We start from the raw sequence: 17,786 nt of genomic DNA, 5'->3' as shown, positions 1-17,786 counted from the left end.
AAATTACAGTATCAGTAATTTCCAAAAAAGGGTGGGGGGGTTATTGTTTGTTTGTTTTCAGACTGCAAAGCACATAATTTTTTGTAAAAACATCAGTTGCATGTGAAGTAAAATCCATTGGAAATAAGTGTACACAAGTAAGAAATAAGCAGAGGTGAGAAACCTCAATCAGCTGACAACGAGGGACATATTTCTCTTCTGAGCTTGAAAATCTCACAGTATCGTAATTCTAACCAACTTCTTCCTGTCAGTATGAGAAATTTAATAGATTTCATAGAAATCTATGAAATGCCACGTTATTCCTTTGGGCACATCATGCTCTTTTCCTCTTCACTTTGCCAAGACTTGTGGATTGACTGGTCTTCTGCGTGCCATCCAGAGAGCTTCTCCTGGTTGTTTCAGGGGGAATTGCAGCCGCTTGGGGCTCGGCTGTTTTTTGTTGTTGCTGTTGTTGTTGCATACTGAACACACAGGGCAAGTTGGATGGGTGCTTGGCTTTTTTAAATTAAAAAATAAAAATAAAGGTATGTTTCAGGTGTAATGTAACTTATTTGTGTGACACATTACTGTTTAATGGAGGGTTGGTATCACACCATATGTTTGAAGATACTTATGACCTTCAGTGGTTAAGCTGAGGGTGGTAACTTTTTTTCTATGTAGATGGGGACACTGCCAATGCCTCCAGAAATGCAAATCCTGTGGCAAAGTAGACATTGATACTACAATGTGACTAATATCCTAGGGCCCTTCTAAAGCTCTGAATAATATTTTGCTCTTCTGCCAATTGTTCAGTTACTGCAAATAATTCTCACTTCCATTTTAAAATGGTTTTAAAGAAAGGGCTCAGGTCTACAGGCTGCTGAGTAAAACCTGCAAAAGGAAAAGAGGTACAGAGGCCTGGCACTGGCACTTGGCCCAAGCCTGTGTGTGTAACACTTGTGTAGCACAGAGGAATGTAGTCTCCAGAGCGAGCAAACCTCTGCACGTGCACCAAACCACGAGTTCATGACACCTGCTCTTCTCCACTTACTCCATGTTGGACAACAGATTACAAAAGGCCACGCTCAGCAACTCCAGATACTTGTGCGCTACAGTGACCAGGACCTGATTCAAGGATCACTGAAGTCCAGGGGAACCTCTTCCTTGACTTCAGAGGGGGTTGAATCAGGCCCATAGGCAGTGTATTCAGCACTACTTTCTTGCCACCCTCCTCTGTGGAGTCTTGACTAACCTAGGCCTTTTCAGGACTTTATTTTATGGTTGAAATACAAATTCAAGGACTCTCTACACGTTTTCTCTCAGCGAGAAGGTTGCCGCATATGGAAGATGCACATAATGAAGGGGACAGACGGCCTGGGAATCCAGATTACAGGAGGCCGAGGGTCGAAGCGATCACCTCACGGCATCATTGTTGCGCATGTGGAAGAAGGAGGCTCTGCACACAGGTAATGTAGCAGCTGTTCCTTGGTGAAGCTACATAGGTCTGATCAATCATCTGCTTGAACCATTTCTGCAAGCTGAAGAATACACTTGTGGTCAGATAAACGCATGTATTACAGAAGAGAGGGACATTAGAGGTCTTCAGCCTAAATGGGTAATGTTAGACCCTCTTAGGATGCTCATGCAGTCCCACCTACCACCATGATTAACACAGGTCAAAAGGTGCTTATAGGTGTCTGGGGATTTTTCTGAAGGGAGAGTGAGGCAGGACCTTTTGGATCCAAGGATTGCCCGTGATGTACATTTAACTGAGCCTAGAATATAATCAGGGACATCTGACAGCATGCAAGATTCCTTCCTCCTTCCCTTGTCACAAGATTGCATTGTACGTGGGAACTGCCATAGGGAAGAACAGAGCTTTTTAGTGTGCAGCATTGCTCCCTAGGCCATATATTGTGAAAGGACCCTAGAGTTCCCTTTAGTAAGAAACGTGATCATGGGCTCAGAGTATAGGTCTCAGTGCAGGGGAGAGAGGATTGAAGTACCCCATGAAAGGCTTCCCGCAGTGGGGGAGGTAGGCCTAAGGAGAATGTGAACTATCACTATATGCCATGTGGAGCATTGTCCTAAATGCCACAATTTGGAGATTCCTTCAAAGCCATGCAGCCCTCTGTGCACGTCTGTCTTTAGGCTAATAAAATGACACCTATTTGAATGGGTTTAGATTCACCCAAGTCATGCTTCATTCACTTCATTGCACATCAGCTTTTAAATATAACTTTCCTACACAGCATGAGCCTAAGAACCTTTATTCAGGCTCAGAGTGCGTTATGCTTTATTTCCATAGGGATGGTAGATTGACATCAGGTGATGAGCTCCTAATGATCAACAGTCAATCCTTGGTTGGACTCTCGCATCAGGAAGCCGTGGCCCTCCTTCGATCGGCAGTTGGTCTAGTGCAGTTGGTGGTGGCAAGCAGGGTAGGTAACAGCATCTCACTCTCTTAATTGACAGTTGTTTTAATGCATGTTTAAAAGTGTGTGTGTGTGTGTGTGTATGTGTGTGTGTGTGTGTGTTTTGGCAAGGGCAGCTTTTCAGCAGTCTGTACCATTATGCATGCATGCTTGCTCCCTTAAATTCTATAGTTGAGCTTGAAATTACACATGTACATCTGATAAATCTACGGTAAATGAATAGCAAGGGGGAACATCCCAGGCAACTATTTGTTTGTACAGTCTGAATAACTGTGTTTGTGCCTAGGATGGGAAACAGCATTTTCTGAAAACAATACAGAATGAAACAGACATGTCTCAGCTTCTCTCCTATATGTTAAACATCTGTGTACCTGTGGTGTAGCTTTTATCTCTGCATTATCTAAATGCTTGAGGTCTCCTGATGTGTGTTTGCATTCCTTATTTCTGGTAAGGCAATGGCCTGAGGTGCAATGTTTGTTGGGGAACTGACATGAAGTTTCATGCAGAGAGCCCCAAAGGCTTTTATTAATAAAAGCACTGTTTATTACAAAAGAGAACAGAGATGTGGGAAGCTTTGTATAATTTGATTATTAAGGATAGAGCAGTAGACAGTATTCTTTTTGCCTCCTTTGTCCTTTAAGTTTGGAATATAGATCTTCATTGCCTATCTAATTGCGAGGCGTTATCTCTTCTGGATGTTCTTGCATAGCTTCTCGTTGATGTCTTCTATTTATATTTATCAAAAGAAAAGTGTATCTTGCAGGGGTGAGGAACAAGAACCAAGTTGCATGAACTTGTAGCTTTCATACTTTGATAAGTGAAGTGCATTTGAAATCCTCTGTCAGGATCAGAGTTTGGTATTAACTTCTCTGTTTTTTATCTTGAATAGAGGCATTTCAGTGAGACAGTCAAGCTGTCTTCTGAAAGTAGGGCATCAGCCTACATGAATTCCTTCATAAGTCCTTGTCTGCTCATGCTGCAACTGCATCTATACAGTCAACCCGAGCGCTTGCAGCAGAAAGCTCTTTGAGGTTCTCAGTGTGTCAGCACATTCTCCATGGACTCCGCCAGTTCTCACATTCCTGGGAACAGGATTTGGAGACCTAAACAATGCACCATCTAAATCTTTGCCTTGCTTATGCTCTTTGCTTTGTTTCACATAGCAACCATTCAGATTTGTAGATCTGGTTTCTAATCAGTCAGAGATACTACAGGACAGCATTCTTTTTGAGATCCCTTTGGATGTTGTTTGCATGAAGAAACTGCTTCTATATTCAGTGCAGTTGGTACTGGATTTATCTTGGAAGAGATAGCTGACGGCCTGACTCACAATTACCCTGCAGCTAGTATAGTCACTTATGCTAATGGAAAGTGTGCAGGATAACAGAGAATCAGTCTGGGTTGAATTGACAGGATGAGCGAGTAAATTTTCATACTACCTGCTTGACCTTTCATCATCATGTGTTCCTTATAGCCAAGGATGACAATGCCTAAGTGAAGGTGGCCAAGTCAAGGGTTGGGGACACAGATAAGTCTGCAGGCCTATGTCTGATAAGCCCCTTTGTCACAGAATTTGCTGCACTGTTCAGAATCTGAGCCAGTCTGCTACTGCTATCCCATCTTTCACCCTGAATGCTCCCCCTGCCCAAGGGCATGCTGTTGCAGTTCAAGAAGGCCCATATCTTCCCTCATCTTGGGTCTCACATATTTGCAAGCACGTGCTCTGAAGAGTTAGTTGACAGATTATTTTTCTGTGCTCAAGTGTCCTTGAAGCACATTCTTAGGCAACCATGGTTCCTTTTCATGTGCTGCAGATCACCACAGAGAAGCTGCTTGCACAGGTGCTTGAGCATTTGAAGATTATCTTCTGAGCCATGTGTTTGGGCCATTATAGCTGGGCCTTCACTGTTGATGACTTGACAGAGAGATTTGGCTCACAACAGGACTTTGTCATTGGTTAGTTTGTCAGACCACTTAATTTGAACTACACAATCGTCTGTTAACCAGTAGTATGCGAGAAACCTGTACGTATATTAGTTTCTTGCTAAAAAACATACACACATCTAGATGTATATAAACTAGTGCATTTAAATATGCACACAGTATGAGCAAACGTGTAGAATATGATTTGAAGACATAAATGGAATAATAATTTTGTAGTCTTTAAATCTTCTTGTGATATTACATCAGAGAGAAGAGTTTGTTCTAGATTTTCTTCTTGCACCTGCCTATAGTTAAAATCACTTTGGAAATCAGTATTTGAGAAGAGGTCCTTAAATGAGTTCTACTTGGCAATATAAGCATAATGCTTAATAAATGGTTTTTGTTGTTTGTTTTAAACATTGAAACCTGTAGCTTGTTGAAACCAGCACCTACTTGTTAAAGTTGATGGCTTACTTATCTGGAGCATAAATGCCAGCAGTAAAATAGCAGTGTTTCATTATGCATTTGAGCAGTATTCTGCATAACGCATCCCATGCCTTTTATTGTTTTTGATAGGAAACTACTGAAGCAGACTGTCTCAAGTATCCATCTACCAGTTTGCCAGACTTGCTTAGCAGCTGTGCAGTCCAAGATACTGTGTCTTTCACTGATAACAAAGAGAATGAAAAGCCAGAGGAGGAAGATGTCAAAGGAGGGAGTACATCTCCTGAAGTGCAGGGTGCTGTAAGTGTGACTTTGGAAACTCTTTTACTCAGTTATCCAACTTGGTTGTCACACCAAAAAATGTGACAGGCTGTCTGTGGTATTAAACCAACTCTTCCTTTGTGTTAGAAGTGGTCAGCAGAAACCTGAACCATGATATGAAATGCTTGAGATCAAGCTATCTTGTATTCATATGCTGTAGTAAAGCTTGGTCAAAGTGGATAAAGTATCACTGCAAGTTCCTATATTTTCTGAGTTATTTGTGGCTGCGACCTTTTTTTACTCCCTTAGTACATTGCTTCACATGCACTTTTAATGCTTTTAGTGAAGTTACTGAAGCGTGTGGGTTGTAGTATTTCTTTTTTTTCTGTAGCAAAATTCCTCTTATGGCGCCTGTATTGTATTTTGAAACCTTTACCCAGTTTTACTGGTCCATTTGATGTGAACAGGATTTTATCTGAGTGTGATCTTCAGAATTTGGACTATAGCTTAAGGGATAACTTTCCCTGGATTCCATTCAAAGCTGCATTTAATAAAGACTAAATGGAAGATAGAAATGATTTATTTACATTGTGCAATAACTAGAAGCCCCAATGCTGGACCAGGATCGCCTTGTTCTACATACCATACAAACGCAGAACAAAAACAAAGTGCTTCCAGTTGCAATATAAGATAAGAGAAAGCAGGTGGGCCTGACTATAAAATCTTGTTTATTTATAATAAACCTGAGAGAGAACCCTTTAGAAAAAATGAGACTACCCTGTAATGCAGCATAGCTAATATACTAGAACCTGGATCTGGGAGGTTCAAGCTGCTCAGTTTGCAGTGGGTTGCTGAATTAAGGACAAAGCCATTCAGTTATCTTCTTTAGCCTTAGCGATGACAAGTCTAATGAAAAACTTAGTATGTATTAAATATACTTAACTTGAGCATCCGCATGTTCAAGCAGGAGGACCCGATGATCTGTAAGGTCCCTTCTAACCCCTAACATCTATGAAATGATGGAACACGTTAAATGCACTTGTATCATAGCAAAGTTGCATCTTTTCCAGCAAGGAGGCTCTCCAGATCATGTTAATTAACACGTGCTGAACTAATTTCAGACTGCTCCATGGAGATAATTTGGTCAGTTGTGGTCCTGGGGCTGGAACCCACAAGCCACTGTTTTTGTGGGATTGTGAGCCCCAGGACTGCAAGGGAGTCTCAGACTGGTTCTGATCCCTGGGCACCTGCAGAATCCAGCAGCAGGGGCAGCCCCCTCTCCTAGGCACTCTCTGCCTGCTACCAGCAGCAAAGACCTGGCTTGGAGGACTCTAGTGAGCATTACCATGTGCTCAGAACACGTCCTAACTTTTGCTAATACTTACTACAGTCTAAATAAAACACCTGCTAAGTGTCCTGTCCAACAAGCCATGACCTCAAAGGGCACCTCTTCTCCACTCAGCTACAGGTCATCATTGGTTCTGCACCAGAAAAGTGGCACCTTTTGAAATAAAAGCCAAAGCAAACAGCTGGAGCACCTCAGCAGCCACACACAACTATGTGCGGTTGCTGCATAAGCACCCAATTGCTTGGCAAACCCTCATTTTTGATGGGACAATAAGGAACCCAATCTTGCAAAGTATCAAGGTTCTGCTATACCAGGGGTGTCAAGCTTGCCCAGCCCCCTGGTCTGAAACCCAGCTGTGATGCTCCTTATGGGCCAGCTGTTGGTGCAGTGGTGGGGCGAGCAGCAGTTGCAGGGGTTAACAAAGCTTCCGCTTTTCCCCTACTGCCAGCATGTATTCCCTTCAAGGCTCTGTGCCCTGGACAGCAGGCCCTTCCTCTCTACAAGTCCCATAAATCATACGACATGGCTCCACAGGCTGGATCCAGCCCATGAACCTGAAGTGTGAACATTATTCACTTCATAGTGATGTTTTCTCAGAGTGTCTATCCAGTTGACCTTTATCTCGAAACTTCCCTGCCCTAGGTTAATCCTACACATGACAGCTTAGCATTGTTGATATGTTAGTTCATTACTATGCAGGTTGCTTCTCTATGGGCACAGACAAAAATGACTTTTGTTGTACTGTCAGCCCCTTGCAATCTCTCTAAAGCCATGTCCAAACAGAAGAGTATGGCTTCAGACTCCTTCCAAATTTGTATGAGGGTTCAAATGAAGCTGCTTCTAAGTAGGGCAGTGTAATTTATGGCTGCAGCACAGCGAGCTGCAGCTACTGTCTCTGGATGGGAGGGGGAGAAGGCAGGGGAGGAAGGTCCTTTCCTGGGAATCCCATGCCACCAGGTGAGGCACCCCCTGCCTGCCTGGCAGCAGCAAGGGACATGACTCCATGCCACTGCCCCTGTTGCTGCCAGGGGGCAGGAGGCATCTTGCTGTGGCAGTGTGGGGCTCCCAGAGCTTGTGGAGCTCCTACAAGCTTCCCTGCCTGGACCCACTCTGCCATGCTATGCTGGGTCCTGCCCACTGGGCTGTGGAGGCCCAGGGAGGAGGAGGGGGCAACAGTGTGGGAAACCCAAGCCTGTAGGAGGCAGCTTGCCCCCGCATTGCACACATCTGTGCCCCCCTGCCTTGCCCCAGGAGTGCATGCAGTGGCAGAGACAACTCCCTTCCCCCCACCCCCCGGGACAAACCACCCATAACCCCATCCCACTCCCCATCCAGGCCCTGTGGCCACGCATGGTCTCTGCCCTAAAGTTCAATGTACCACCTAGCTGTGGAGCAGCCCTAGTCCTAGCCCCAGCCTCAGACCTGCCCAACTCATTCCCTCATTCCCTCCCTTTGTGGGCCTCAATGCTCCCCCACCCTCTGGTGGGACTTACCTGTGTGAGGTGCTCTCCAGGGGTGCCTGGTGGCCATGTGCATGTGTATATGTGCACAAGCACATGGTGCTCCCTGCCTGACTACCCTCCTCCTGCTCCCCCCCCAGCTCCTGGCAGTCTGGAATTCTGCCAGCCTGCAGACAGACAGCTCTTTGCAAGAGTGAAAAATCCATATATTTCTCTTAAAATGAAAAATTTATGTTTTTCTCAGTTAAAAGGGAAAAGCTGCATATTTTTTTCTGTTTTCCCTTGGGAAACAGAAAACCTGGATCCCTGCTGATGTATCAGATGTGATAAATCCTGTGCTTGGTCTTGAGCCGTGTATAGACATTTGGGAGATGTTAGATTGTATTCAAAATAAGTACTTGATCAGGATTGGGGGTTGTGGGGGAGGAGAGGGGTGAGCAGCAGGGTCCATGGGAGAAGAGTTACTGGGGTCCAGGAGGGTTTGACAGGATCAAGGGGGCTCACAAGGCCTGCAGGGTCAGAGAATGTTTTTATCCCCCCAACTCCTCCCAGACAAACAACTGCCACCTACAAACCTACCCCCCACAAGCCCTCTCGCCCTCCCCCAGCTTACTTCCTCAGCCTCTGGCATCAGTGGACTCTGATAAAACAAGCACCAGGAATAGCTTGTGGGATGGTGGGGGGGGTGTCTATCTGGGGGTGGAGGGAAGGGCCAGAGGGCTAAAAATAGCTTAGTGCCAGGGAGCAGGTAGGAGAAGCTCAGGCCTGGGGCTGGGGCCAGTGGACTGCAATGGGAACTGTACAGAAGTTCACTTAGATTGTGAGACAGATCTAAGTTGGACTACCTTGGAGGTGTATTTAACTTAGATTGGCTGGCCACTTTTAAACTGATCTAATTGTCCTGAACTTCTGTACAGTTCGCATGTAGATCCACCTAACTAGCACAAGGTCTGCATCTGGGAGAACTAAGTTAGATCAGGTGGCCGTTTTTACCATGATCTAACCATGCCCTAACTTTCCCAAATGTACGCAGCCTTTCTGTGCCCTGCACAAGTAGAAACACTCTTGCTGTCCTGCATGTAGAGCATCACACAGCCTTTCAGGGACCAAAAGGATTTGCTTCTTAATAACAAGGCATAGAGGCTGATCAGACCGTCAGTATATGATGCCCAGTCATAAGGCACTGTACAGTTGTATACATCACTGTAGAATTGGTATGGGAATAATAATGATTTTATGACATTTGATAATAACTATGGCCAGGTACAGACATTACACTTTTATTGGTATAAGTGATTTGGAAAATCGTTTATACCTGTAATGGAACAGAAGGTTGGTGTACATTGACTGGTTTAAAAATGGCAGAACCTGGTCTAAGATTTGCACCCCCCACCAAAGGGCAAATTTGTGTTCTGTTCACTACTGATTTTTAAACTACACCACTTGCAGGAAGCCATGCAGCTTAGATGGATGGATTCCGCCTCAGGGTTTTGAATGCCTGATTATAGCTTATGTGGCTTAATCTGTAACATGGAGCAGGACTAATATAAGTCAAGTATGATACCAGATGCATTGGAAAACCCCAAGAACATACTTTCTCCCCTCAAGCCATTATAGTTGTAGTAAAAAAAAAAAAAAATACTGTGCTTTGCAGGTGCTGAAATAACAAATGTGTGAATGCTTCAGCCTGCTTCACAATGACCATTGCACTTTTCTTCTTTATTTCTCACAAAAGTAGTTGATATGTTACAGAATACTATAAATAAGAGAGGATGGTTGTCCTAATCTCAGAAGAAATTATATACGCCTGTCTTGCCAATGGGAGATGTTTCAACCCAGGTGGAACATTGAGACTGAGACCATGATCTGAGCTGGGATAACTGGGTTTGAAGCCCAATTCTCTTGCTGACTTTGGCCAAGTCTTCTTATCTTTGATTCTCAATTTTCCCACTTGTAAGAAGAGGAGGAGGATGATGCTTACTTATTTTGGCTGGGGTTTTGTGAGGCTTTAAAGATGCAATCAGTTTTAAAAAGGTAGTTTTGGAGACTGCCTGGTCCTCTCCCACTGACTGTTTTTGCATTTTGAGGCTAGATTCTTATTTTCCCTCACCACTGTTGCTGTGTGAAACCCTCATTATAAGAAAAAGGAAACCAATCATCACAATAGAGGAAAACTGAAATGAACATGCAGAAGTTCATAGCCAATCCACTTGTTAATAGCCTCTTTTCTCTAATCTCTTTGAAATATAGTTACTACAGGAATTATTGTAATAATAGATACAACTTTGGTTACAAAAATTTTAAGTTAATGGGTTTAAGGTTAATTAAAAAGTATACGGAGAGATGTTTGAAAAGCATTCAGTATTGTACTATTCTTTTTCCATTGATTTCAATGCAAACTTGGTTAATTTAGTGCTGAGTACTTTGGAAAAGCAAAATAATTTATAATCTTAATGTATTACTATTTGTACCTTAGCACCTAGCCTGCTAGATACCGAATGATATGAAGTGTTTGGTAAAGAACAAATCAATATCACTTATTGCAGTTCTATAGGACCTTCCTAAGAGAAATCCAATACCACTTGAATATGCACAGTGAGGTTTATAACAAATGTATGTTTGAATTTATAAGATCATAGAAAAGTAGGGCTTGAAGGGCTCCCTACCTCCAGGAGGTCATCTAATCTAGCCCCTCCTCAAAGCAGGTTCATCCCTGACTCTGCCATCCCAGCCAAGTGTCTCTGTAACCTGCTCTTGAAGACTTCCAAGAATTGAAGATTTCACATGTCCTCTAGATAACTTCTTCCAATGGTTGATGACCCTTGCAGTCAGAAAGTCATCCTAATCTCTAAACTAAATTTCCCCTGTTGAAGCTTGGGGCCATTGTTCCTAGTCTTGTCCCCCACAGTCAGAGAGAAAAGCTTATCTCCACCTGTCTTTGAAGATTATCAGATATCCCCTCAGTCTTCTCTTCTCTACATTTTTAGGGATCTTGCTTGTATATTGCTCTATATATGTTCAGCCAAGCAGCAGTCTCATCTCAAGCTGCTGAATAACTCGCTGTAGAAAAGTTGAGTGGCACTTGAAAACTACAGCCTTACCAAGCTAGTGCTGTTATGGCTTATTTAAAATCTATTCATTGCATTACATTAAAGGAAAAGTTTCATAAAAAGGATTCAATTGGAGCTCCTTTATTACAGTGTCTGGCTATGTAAAGCTCTGTTTAACATGAAACATCCCTTCAAGTTATAAATTTAATAAAAAAAATTGTGCTGCTAGGCAGAAAAAGCATTCTATTAATATCCTGAAATTGCATTTTAGCCAAAATGGTCCATAACTTCACATAGGAAATGCTGAGATGGGACCATGTTGTGCTAAATTACCCCCAATCACACTTGGGATTTTAATATAAAAAACATATGATTCTAATCCTTGTGGTACAGCTTCCATAGAACTTGCAAGATTTCCCCCATTTGTATGCAAGCGAGACGGAAAAGGGCAAGTAAAAGGCTGTTCTCTTCTCTTCTTTTTGCAGGGAATTCTATATTGCATGAATTCAAATCCCTTACCAGGCAGGCAAGGTTCTTTGTGTAGATGTGATATCTTTTATTAGAACAACTAAGTTACTCAGTCAGTTTAATAAAAGATATCACATCTACACAAAGAACCTTGCCTGCTTATGTTCTTAGACTAACACGGCTACAACTGAAAACCCAGCAATCCCCTGTTAGGCCACTGTATCACTGGGGCAAAAATACATAAGCACACAAGAAGACTTTGCTAAGAATTTCCAGTATCTCACGATGCAGGGTTTCTGCAGTTCTTGGCCATCTGGTTTCAGGCACCTAAAAGAAGGTTGACTTTTTTTTTTTGCAGAAAATTAGCTCACAGAACTTCCAGGACATCTCACCCTTAAGGAAGCCTTGAGCATGCCAAAAATGAGGGACTTGTCATCTCGAGTTGCTTCCTACATCCTTAGCCATTATTTCTGTTTCTGGCGCTGTTGTGTTGCTCTGTGCAAAATGATAAATGTTAATCCTCTCATTGTTCTTGCTGTTTAGTGCCCAGCTCCTCTGACGCTTTGTATCTGTAGATCTTAAAGAGCTTCACGAAGGTTTTTACCTCAGTTTTACAGATTGGGAAACTGAGACACAGAGAAGGGAAGTGACTTGCCCCATCTTTGCCTAAGGTCACCCAGCAGACCAATGGCAGAGTTGGGGAAAATCTGGTTTGTGTGTGCATACCAGTGGGAGCAAATTGTGCCTCCAAGGCTTCAAAATTTCCTATGGAGACTACTGCATAGGGCAACCTGGGTCCTGGACTAGGACAGAGGATGATTGTGAGTAATCGGTACCAAGGTCTGCAAGGATCACCTTGTCCATTCTGGCTGTGAGACCCTCTGCTCCTTGATTCTGCCACTTCTGCATGGCCTAGCAGGGGAGATTTTCCCACTGTTTCCTGTCTGTTCAACTGATAAGGCCTGATCCTAGCGACAAGGTCAGGGATGTACTTCTGGATGTTTAACCTTTGTTTGGGTTTCATAAATTCTAGGTTGGCCTCAAATACTTGACATTTGCCTTCATTCGAGGTTGTGTATGTGTTGTGTTAGAGAGACTTCCAGGACCTACAGAGGGCTAATGGTCCTTTTCTAACAGAAACAGGATATCATTGGTTAAAGTTTAAATACCACTTATAGCACAAGTTGGGGTTTGTTTTTTTTTTTTAATTATTCATTTCAAAACTTGTTTATATTTTTGGCTAGGCATGGAGCTGAAATAGGTTAAATAAACCAGTGTTGTGAATGCACAGATATGTTTGTCCCAATTCTTTGTTTGAACCTTAGGAATGTTTGGCTGTTTCCCATGGCAAGTCTGTCTTACTGGAGAATCTATATGTAATTATCTCCAGCAATGCAAGCATAATAGGGAAGAGGATAACAATGCTGTAAGTTTAAAAAAACACTCTGGGGTCAAAAGTTCTTCTGGAAACATTGGAACAGAAATTTCGCAGAAAGCATTAGCATTGAAAGGGTACAGGAAACATCATTCAGCAATTAAATGTGTGGCTGGGGAAAGGACCTAATTATTCAGAGGACTGCAGTGTTCATTCACAGTAGGGCGCTGAGGTTGCAGAAATTAACACTGAAATACGACTGACTTTTCAGGTAGAATCCACCATCCAAATGGACAAGAGAAACCTGTTGGTGAATAAACTGCATTCTACTGGCACGGTTTTGGTTAGGAGGAAATAGGGATGACAGAGTGAGTGCTTCAGGGTCCGACTGCATTTAGCTGTTGCCCTATGGGAGGGGATGTAGAGAATCTTCCATTACATGAGGACCAGCCCTTTCTAGTGGAGAGTTTCTCCCAGACAGAGCCCTCAGCAGTCCTGATCATCCTGAAGGGACAGGGGCGAAGTCATCTATCTTCTATGCTCCACCTGGTGGAGTTGGCTAGCTGTGAATGCCTCACCTTTTTAGGCAGACAAGGTTCTTTTTCTAAATCGGGTATCTTTTATAAGACCAACTAAATAGTTGGAAAAAAATGTTTTTAGCAAGCTTTCAGGTTTAAAAACCCTTAACCAGGCCTGCTAAGAACCCGAAAGCTTGCTAAGATTTTTTTTCCAACTATTTAATTGGTCTAATAAAATATTTCAGACTTACCCAAAGAATGTTGTCTATCTATGTCCTTAGACCAACACAGCTACAGCCTACTCACCATTTTAGCAGGCTTGGAGCTCCCAGGCCCAGATTGCTCTGGGAAATCTTGAGTCTTCCTGAGGTGCCAACAACAAGGTGGGCAACTATTTAAATTGTGCCAATGGCAGTTGCCTATTTGTCAGATCCCATTGATTTCAGTATTGAAGCTGCTGCTAAGCCAGCATGTCCCAGACTTTTTTGATACCTGAGGCACTCCTTTTTATTTTTATTTTCTGGATTAAAATTGGCAGCACACTTTCTTCTTTCAACTGAAAAGGGGTGGGTGCACGGATGTATATTTTATTTAGAAACATATATAATGTAATTCCTTTCTCTGCTGGAGGAAATCATACCAGTGTTAAGATGTACTGCTAAAAATGACGTTAAATACATATTTCTTTAAGCAAAAGGTTAGCCTTTGTACTAGCGGTTTTCAGTCTTTTTAGCCTCAAGCCCCTCATCCCCTGCATAATTCTTTTGAATTTCACGACACCCAGTTGAAAATCACTGAAAGATCTAAATTCAGAAAAGATCTGGAGGGGGCCTTGAGAATAAAAGCATTGAGAATCACTGCTCTAGCTAAAGGTGGCAGGGCCAGGACCTCGCCCTGCTCTTTCTGCAGTGTGCTCCCTCCTGTTCGTCAAGAGGCAAGGGCAGCCCCTGCTGCTGAGGCTGCTTCTGCCAGGTTTCATACGCCAGCCCAGGAGCGTAGGAAGAGTGGAGGGGATGAGCCGAGTTGCAGAGTATGGACGTGTATAGATGAAATGAGGAGCATGTGTGCATGACACTTTAAAGTGGATTAAATGCTTTTGCACCGCTCTAATGGTGTTGGTGTTTGCATGTGTATTGTGTATTAATTCCAGCTGCTGTAGCATGTTTGGCAGTGTAATGTGCCTTAAATGACTTTGGGGCATAGCAAACTAAAACACCTCCAAGGATTTTTAGCCATGGATGTCCTACAGCCACGGAATGAAGCACTGGGCTCCATGCAGCTCTAGGACTGCAGGCAGCCTGGCAGCAGCCCAGGAAGACAAGCTTCACCGAAGTGTGGGGAGGGGGAAAAGCGATGAGCCTGATCTTTTTTTCACCTCTGGAACCTGCCTGCCTGCTGAGCTGCCTGGGGACCCGGTCCTTTCCTCTGCAGCTGTGGTGCCCCCTGGGACCACCTGAGCTGGGTGCCTGCAGGTGGGTGCTGCCTGGGGGGGGCTGCCACTGCCACAGACGGAAGCACCAGGCTCCCCTCTGCAGCCCAGGGACTGCTCTACCTGCTGGCAGCTCACCCTCTGCTGCCAGAGAGGCAGGTAAGACATAGGTGTGCATGACATGGGGATTTACTTCACCCTAAATTGAAGCAGTGTTTTTAAAAACCCACTGCTTCAATTTTACGTCCCCCGTTTCATCTACACATGCCGTATGGCCTCCGTGTGTCTGCCCGTTCCTAGCAGAGTGCTACTGGGATCATAGGGGCAGCTGGCTGGGGGGCGGAAGAGTTGGGTGGAGGCAGTAATAGCAGTGGCCAGAACAGCCACAGGGGCTGTTGGAGTAGCTGGGGCAAACCAACCCTTTGGGAATTACTGGTCTAAGCCTGCCGATTAGTGCAGGAGCAGCCTGCTGTCAGCTGTTTGTTCCATGTTAATGCTTGCTACATTGTCACTGAAAGCCTCTACTCGGCTGCTTGCACCTGTGATTAGGACTCCTATTGAACTTGACAGGTCCTAGTCAGCTTGTGGGTCCCTAACCACTGACAGACATTGAGATGGACTGTAAAGACATACTGCCTATCCCACATATTGGGCAATTTCACATGTAATAGGTTTATTGGGCAATCAGGGTTTAGACTGTACCTCCCATTTTATCCCAAGGGAAGGTCTGTCCTACACAGGGCTGTGACCAACTACCATGATAGGTTCCTTGGGGATTGTGGTACCATGGGAAGTTGGTTAAGCATAGTGAAAAGTTTGGGCAGGAGATGATTACAAGGAACCTGTGTGCCAAGTACCAGTTGCCTTCTTCCTGTGAGCGTTCCTCATGCAGTGCAAGGACTCCTGCTGTTTCCAGCACCGGCATAATGTCAAAAGGAACCAAAAGGGCACTTTCCTAATGTGTCTCTTCCACGTAAGCAGCTGCCACCAGGATGCTTGATAATTGCAGAAGAGAGGTGGCACGTACCATCCTGGGAAAGGGGAGTAAGGAGAGAGAAGGCTGTGCATGTTATCAAGGGAATGGGGAAAGAAGGCAAGGGACTGTCACACATTGTCATGGAATTAGGATGAGATGTCTAAGGGTGCTCTCTGTTGAGGTGTAGCCCCCACTGCAGATCAGCTGGAGGATGCCTGGAAGATATTAAAGTGGATATGATCTACGTAGTCATCACAGTTGTAATTGGTTTTCTTCCATGTGCTATGTTTGAATGCTTAATGTCAACACAGCAGTGGAAACATGTGATCAGTCATACAGGATCTCCATGTCCTTTCTGTTTGTGAATGAGATTTTTTTCCCATAAAGCAGCAGATATAGTAGCCAGCTGTTTCTCTTTTTGGCCACTTGGATAACTGCCCAGGCTTGATGGAAAAGAAAAGCCTCTAACAAGTTAAAAATAACTCCTTCGTGACATTAGAATCAAAGGGGTATTTTCATGGGCCTGCGTTTAACACACAGCACCAGAACTTCGAGAGTTAGCAGCAGTGTTGTTTCATCACATCTCTAGACTGTTTATGTACAGTCTTGTAATTACAACATCCAGCTCTAGCTGGGTTCACTTAAACTGTTTTGGACATGTTGTACTTTAAAAAAGGAACTACATAAAACACACATATGGATTTAGATACTTTATGCAGGTATGAAAAGCCCTCGGTACTGAAATATTGTGTATCGTGTTATGAGCTCAGTGTGACAAACAGTGGTTTTAAAATGAAATTGAGCAGTATTACCAGCAGTATTATGGGAATAGTCCCTCCAGTCTTTGATATAAATGGGGATCTTGTCCTGTTCTTGGCAGAGCTATTTATGGCAGGGCACCAGTGCCTGGTGTCCACTGAAAATAAAATAGAAGTAGTTGCATTGCCTCTCACGATGCATTGAATTGTGACTTACCTTAATCGGAGTGCATTTAAGAAGAAATAAGTCTACAAACTACAAATGCAGACAGCCAGGTTTCCACGCAACTCAAGTGCCGAGTTAGTTGTCTTTGTTTACCAGGGATCAGAGCTTTCTTGTGATTCTAGACATCTGTGTGCTGTATAGTCTTGAACAACATACCATAGGCCAGGGATGTCAAGCTGTCTTGGTCCCCAGTATGGATCCAGACCATGAGGAGCCTTGCAGGCAAGATCTGGACCTACCTCTGGCAATGGGGCCAGTTGTCACTGCATCAGCGTGATTGCAGCTGCTGTTTTCCCCTTCTCCCAGCCACTGGCATTCATCCGACAGGGCTGTCTATCCCAAAGTTTGATGGCAGCCCCAGCCCTGGGTTGCCCTTCTAGGAGCCTTGCTGGCTGGGCACATGGCTCCATGGAACATATCTTTGACATGCCTGCTTTAGGCAAACATCTCTAAAGTTTATATTTCAACTTCTTTTTATTCAAATGAGAACTAGAACCACAGCATTTTTTAAATTAATCATCTCAGAAATATAAGTTAAGAGTTATAAGTTGGAGAGTATTGCAGAAGGAAATAAAAGTAGTTTGAATTCAGAATGAGAAGCCTGTTTAGCTGGAAGGACCGAGGTATCTCTAGGACCTAGAAGTGGCCTCCCTTTGAAGATCTCTGCTTAAGCAGAGCCCAGTGGCAAACACTACTTCCTGCATCTCTTTCTGGTAAAAACACTGGCTGCTTGCAGATGTTAAAAAAAAAAACCCCCCAACAACAAACTTCCTCTCTCCCCACAAATGGCATTTTACTTGGAAATCCGCATGCTCTCATGCCAAGCCCATCACATGCGCAGAAGAGGCAGCATGTTAGATGGACCCAGCTCTCCCAACATCTGTATAGATTTGGCTCTTTAGTAGGTCTTTTTGGGCACTTTTATCTAATAGGTAATTGACTCAGCTTTATCTAAAGTGCCATAAAGCCCTGCTGAAGCACCTGAGCTATACAGATGTTTCAGAGCCAGGTTGAAGTAATGCCCTGCTTCTTCTGGTAAAGCGCACGTTTCATAGTTTCATAGTTTCTAGGGTCGGAAGGGACCTGAGCAGATCATCAAGTCCAACCCCCTGCCATGGCAGGAAAGAGTACTGGGG

General features: G+C 43.8%; 1 protein-coding gene across 3 annotated transcripts in view; it reads left to right on the top strand.

Annotated features, from left to right (window-relative positions):
* Window positions 1–17,786, top strand: part of PDZD2 (PDZ domain containing 2) — a 199,057-nt gene that overhangs the window by 119,187 nt on the left and 62,084 nt on the right. For 2 of the 3 annotated variants that reach the window (XM_019531914.1, XM_019531913.1), the window contains exons 3-5: window positions 1,303–1,445; window positions 2,288–2,420; window positions 4,914–5,081. The exons of the other annotated variant lie outside the window; for it this stretch is intronic. In XM_019531914.1, coding sequence (XP_019387459.1) covers window positions 1,303–1,445; window positions 2,288–2,420; window positions 4,914–5,081 — 444 coding nt within the window. The remainder of the gene's footprint in view (window positions 1–1,302; window positions 1,446–2,287; window positions 2,421–4,913; window positions 5,082–17,786) is intronic. 3 annotated transcript variants of the gene reach the window in all.

This window comes from Crocodylus porosus, unplaced genomic scaffold (genome assembly GCF_001723895.1).
Source record: "Crocodylus porosus isolate Cpor-Errol unplaced genomic scaffold, CroPor_comp1, whole genome shotgun sequence".
Classification (NCBI taxonomy): Eukaryota; Metazoa; Chordata; order Crocodylia; family Crocodylidae; genus Crocodylus; species Crocodylus porosus.
This window is presented reverse-complemented; position numbering and strand designations above follow the sequence as displayed.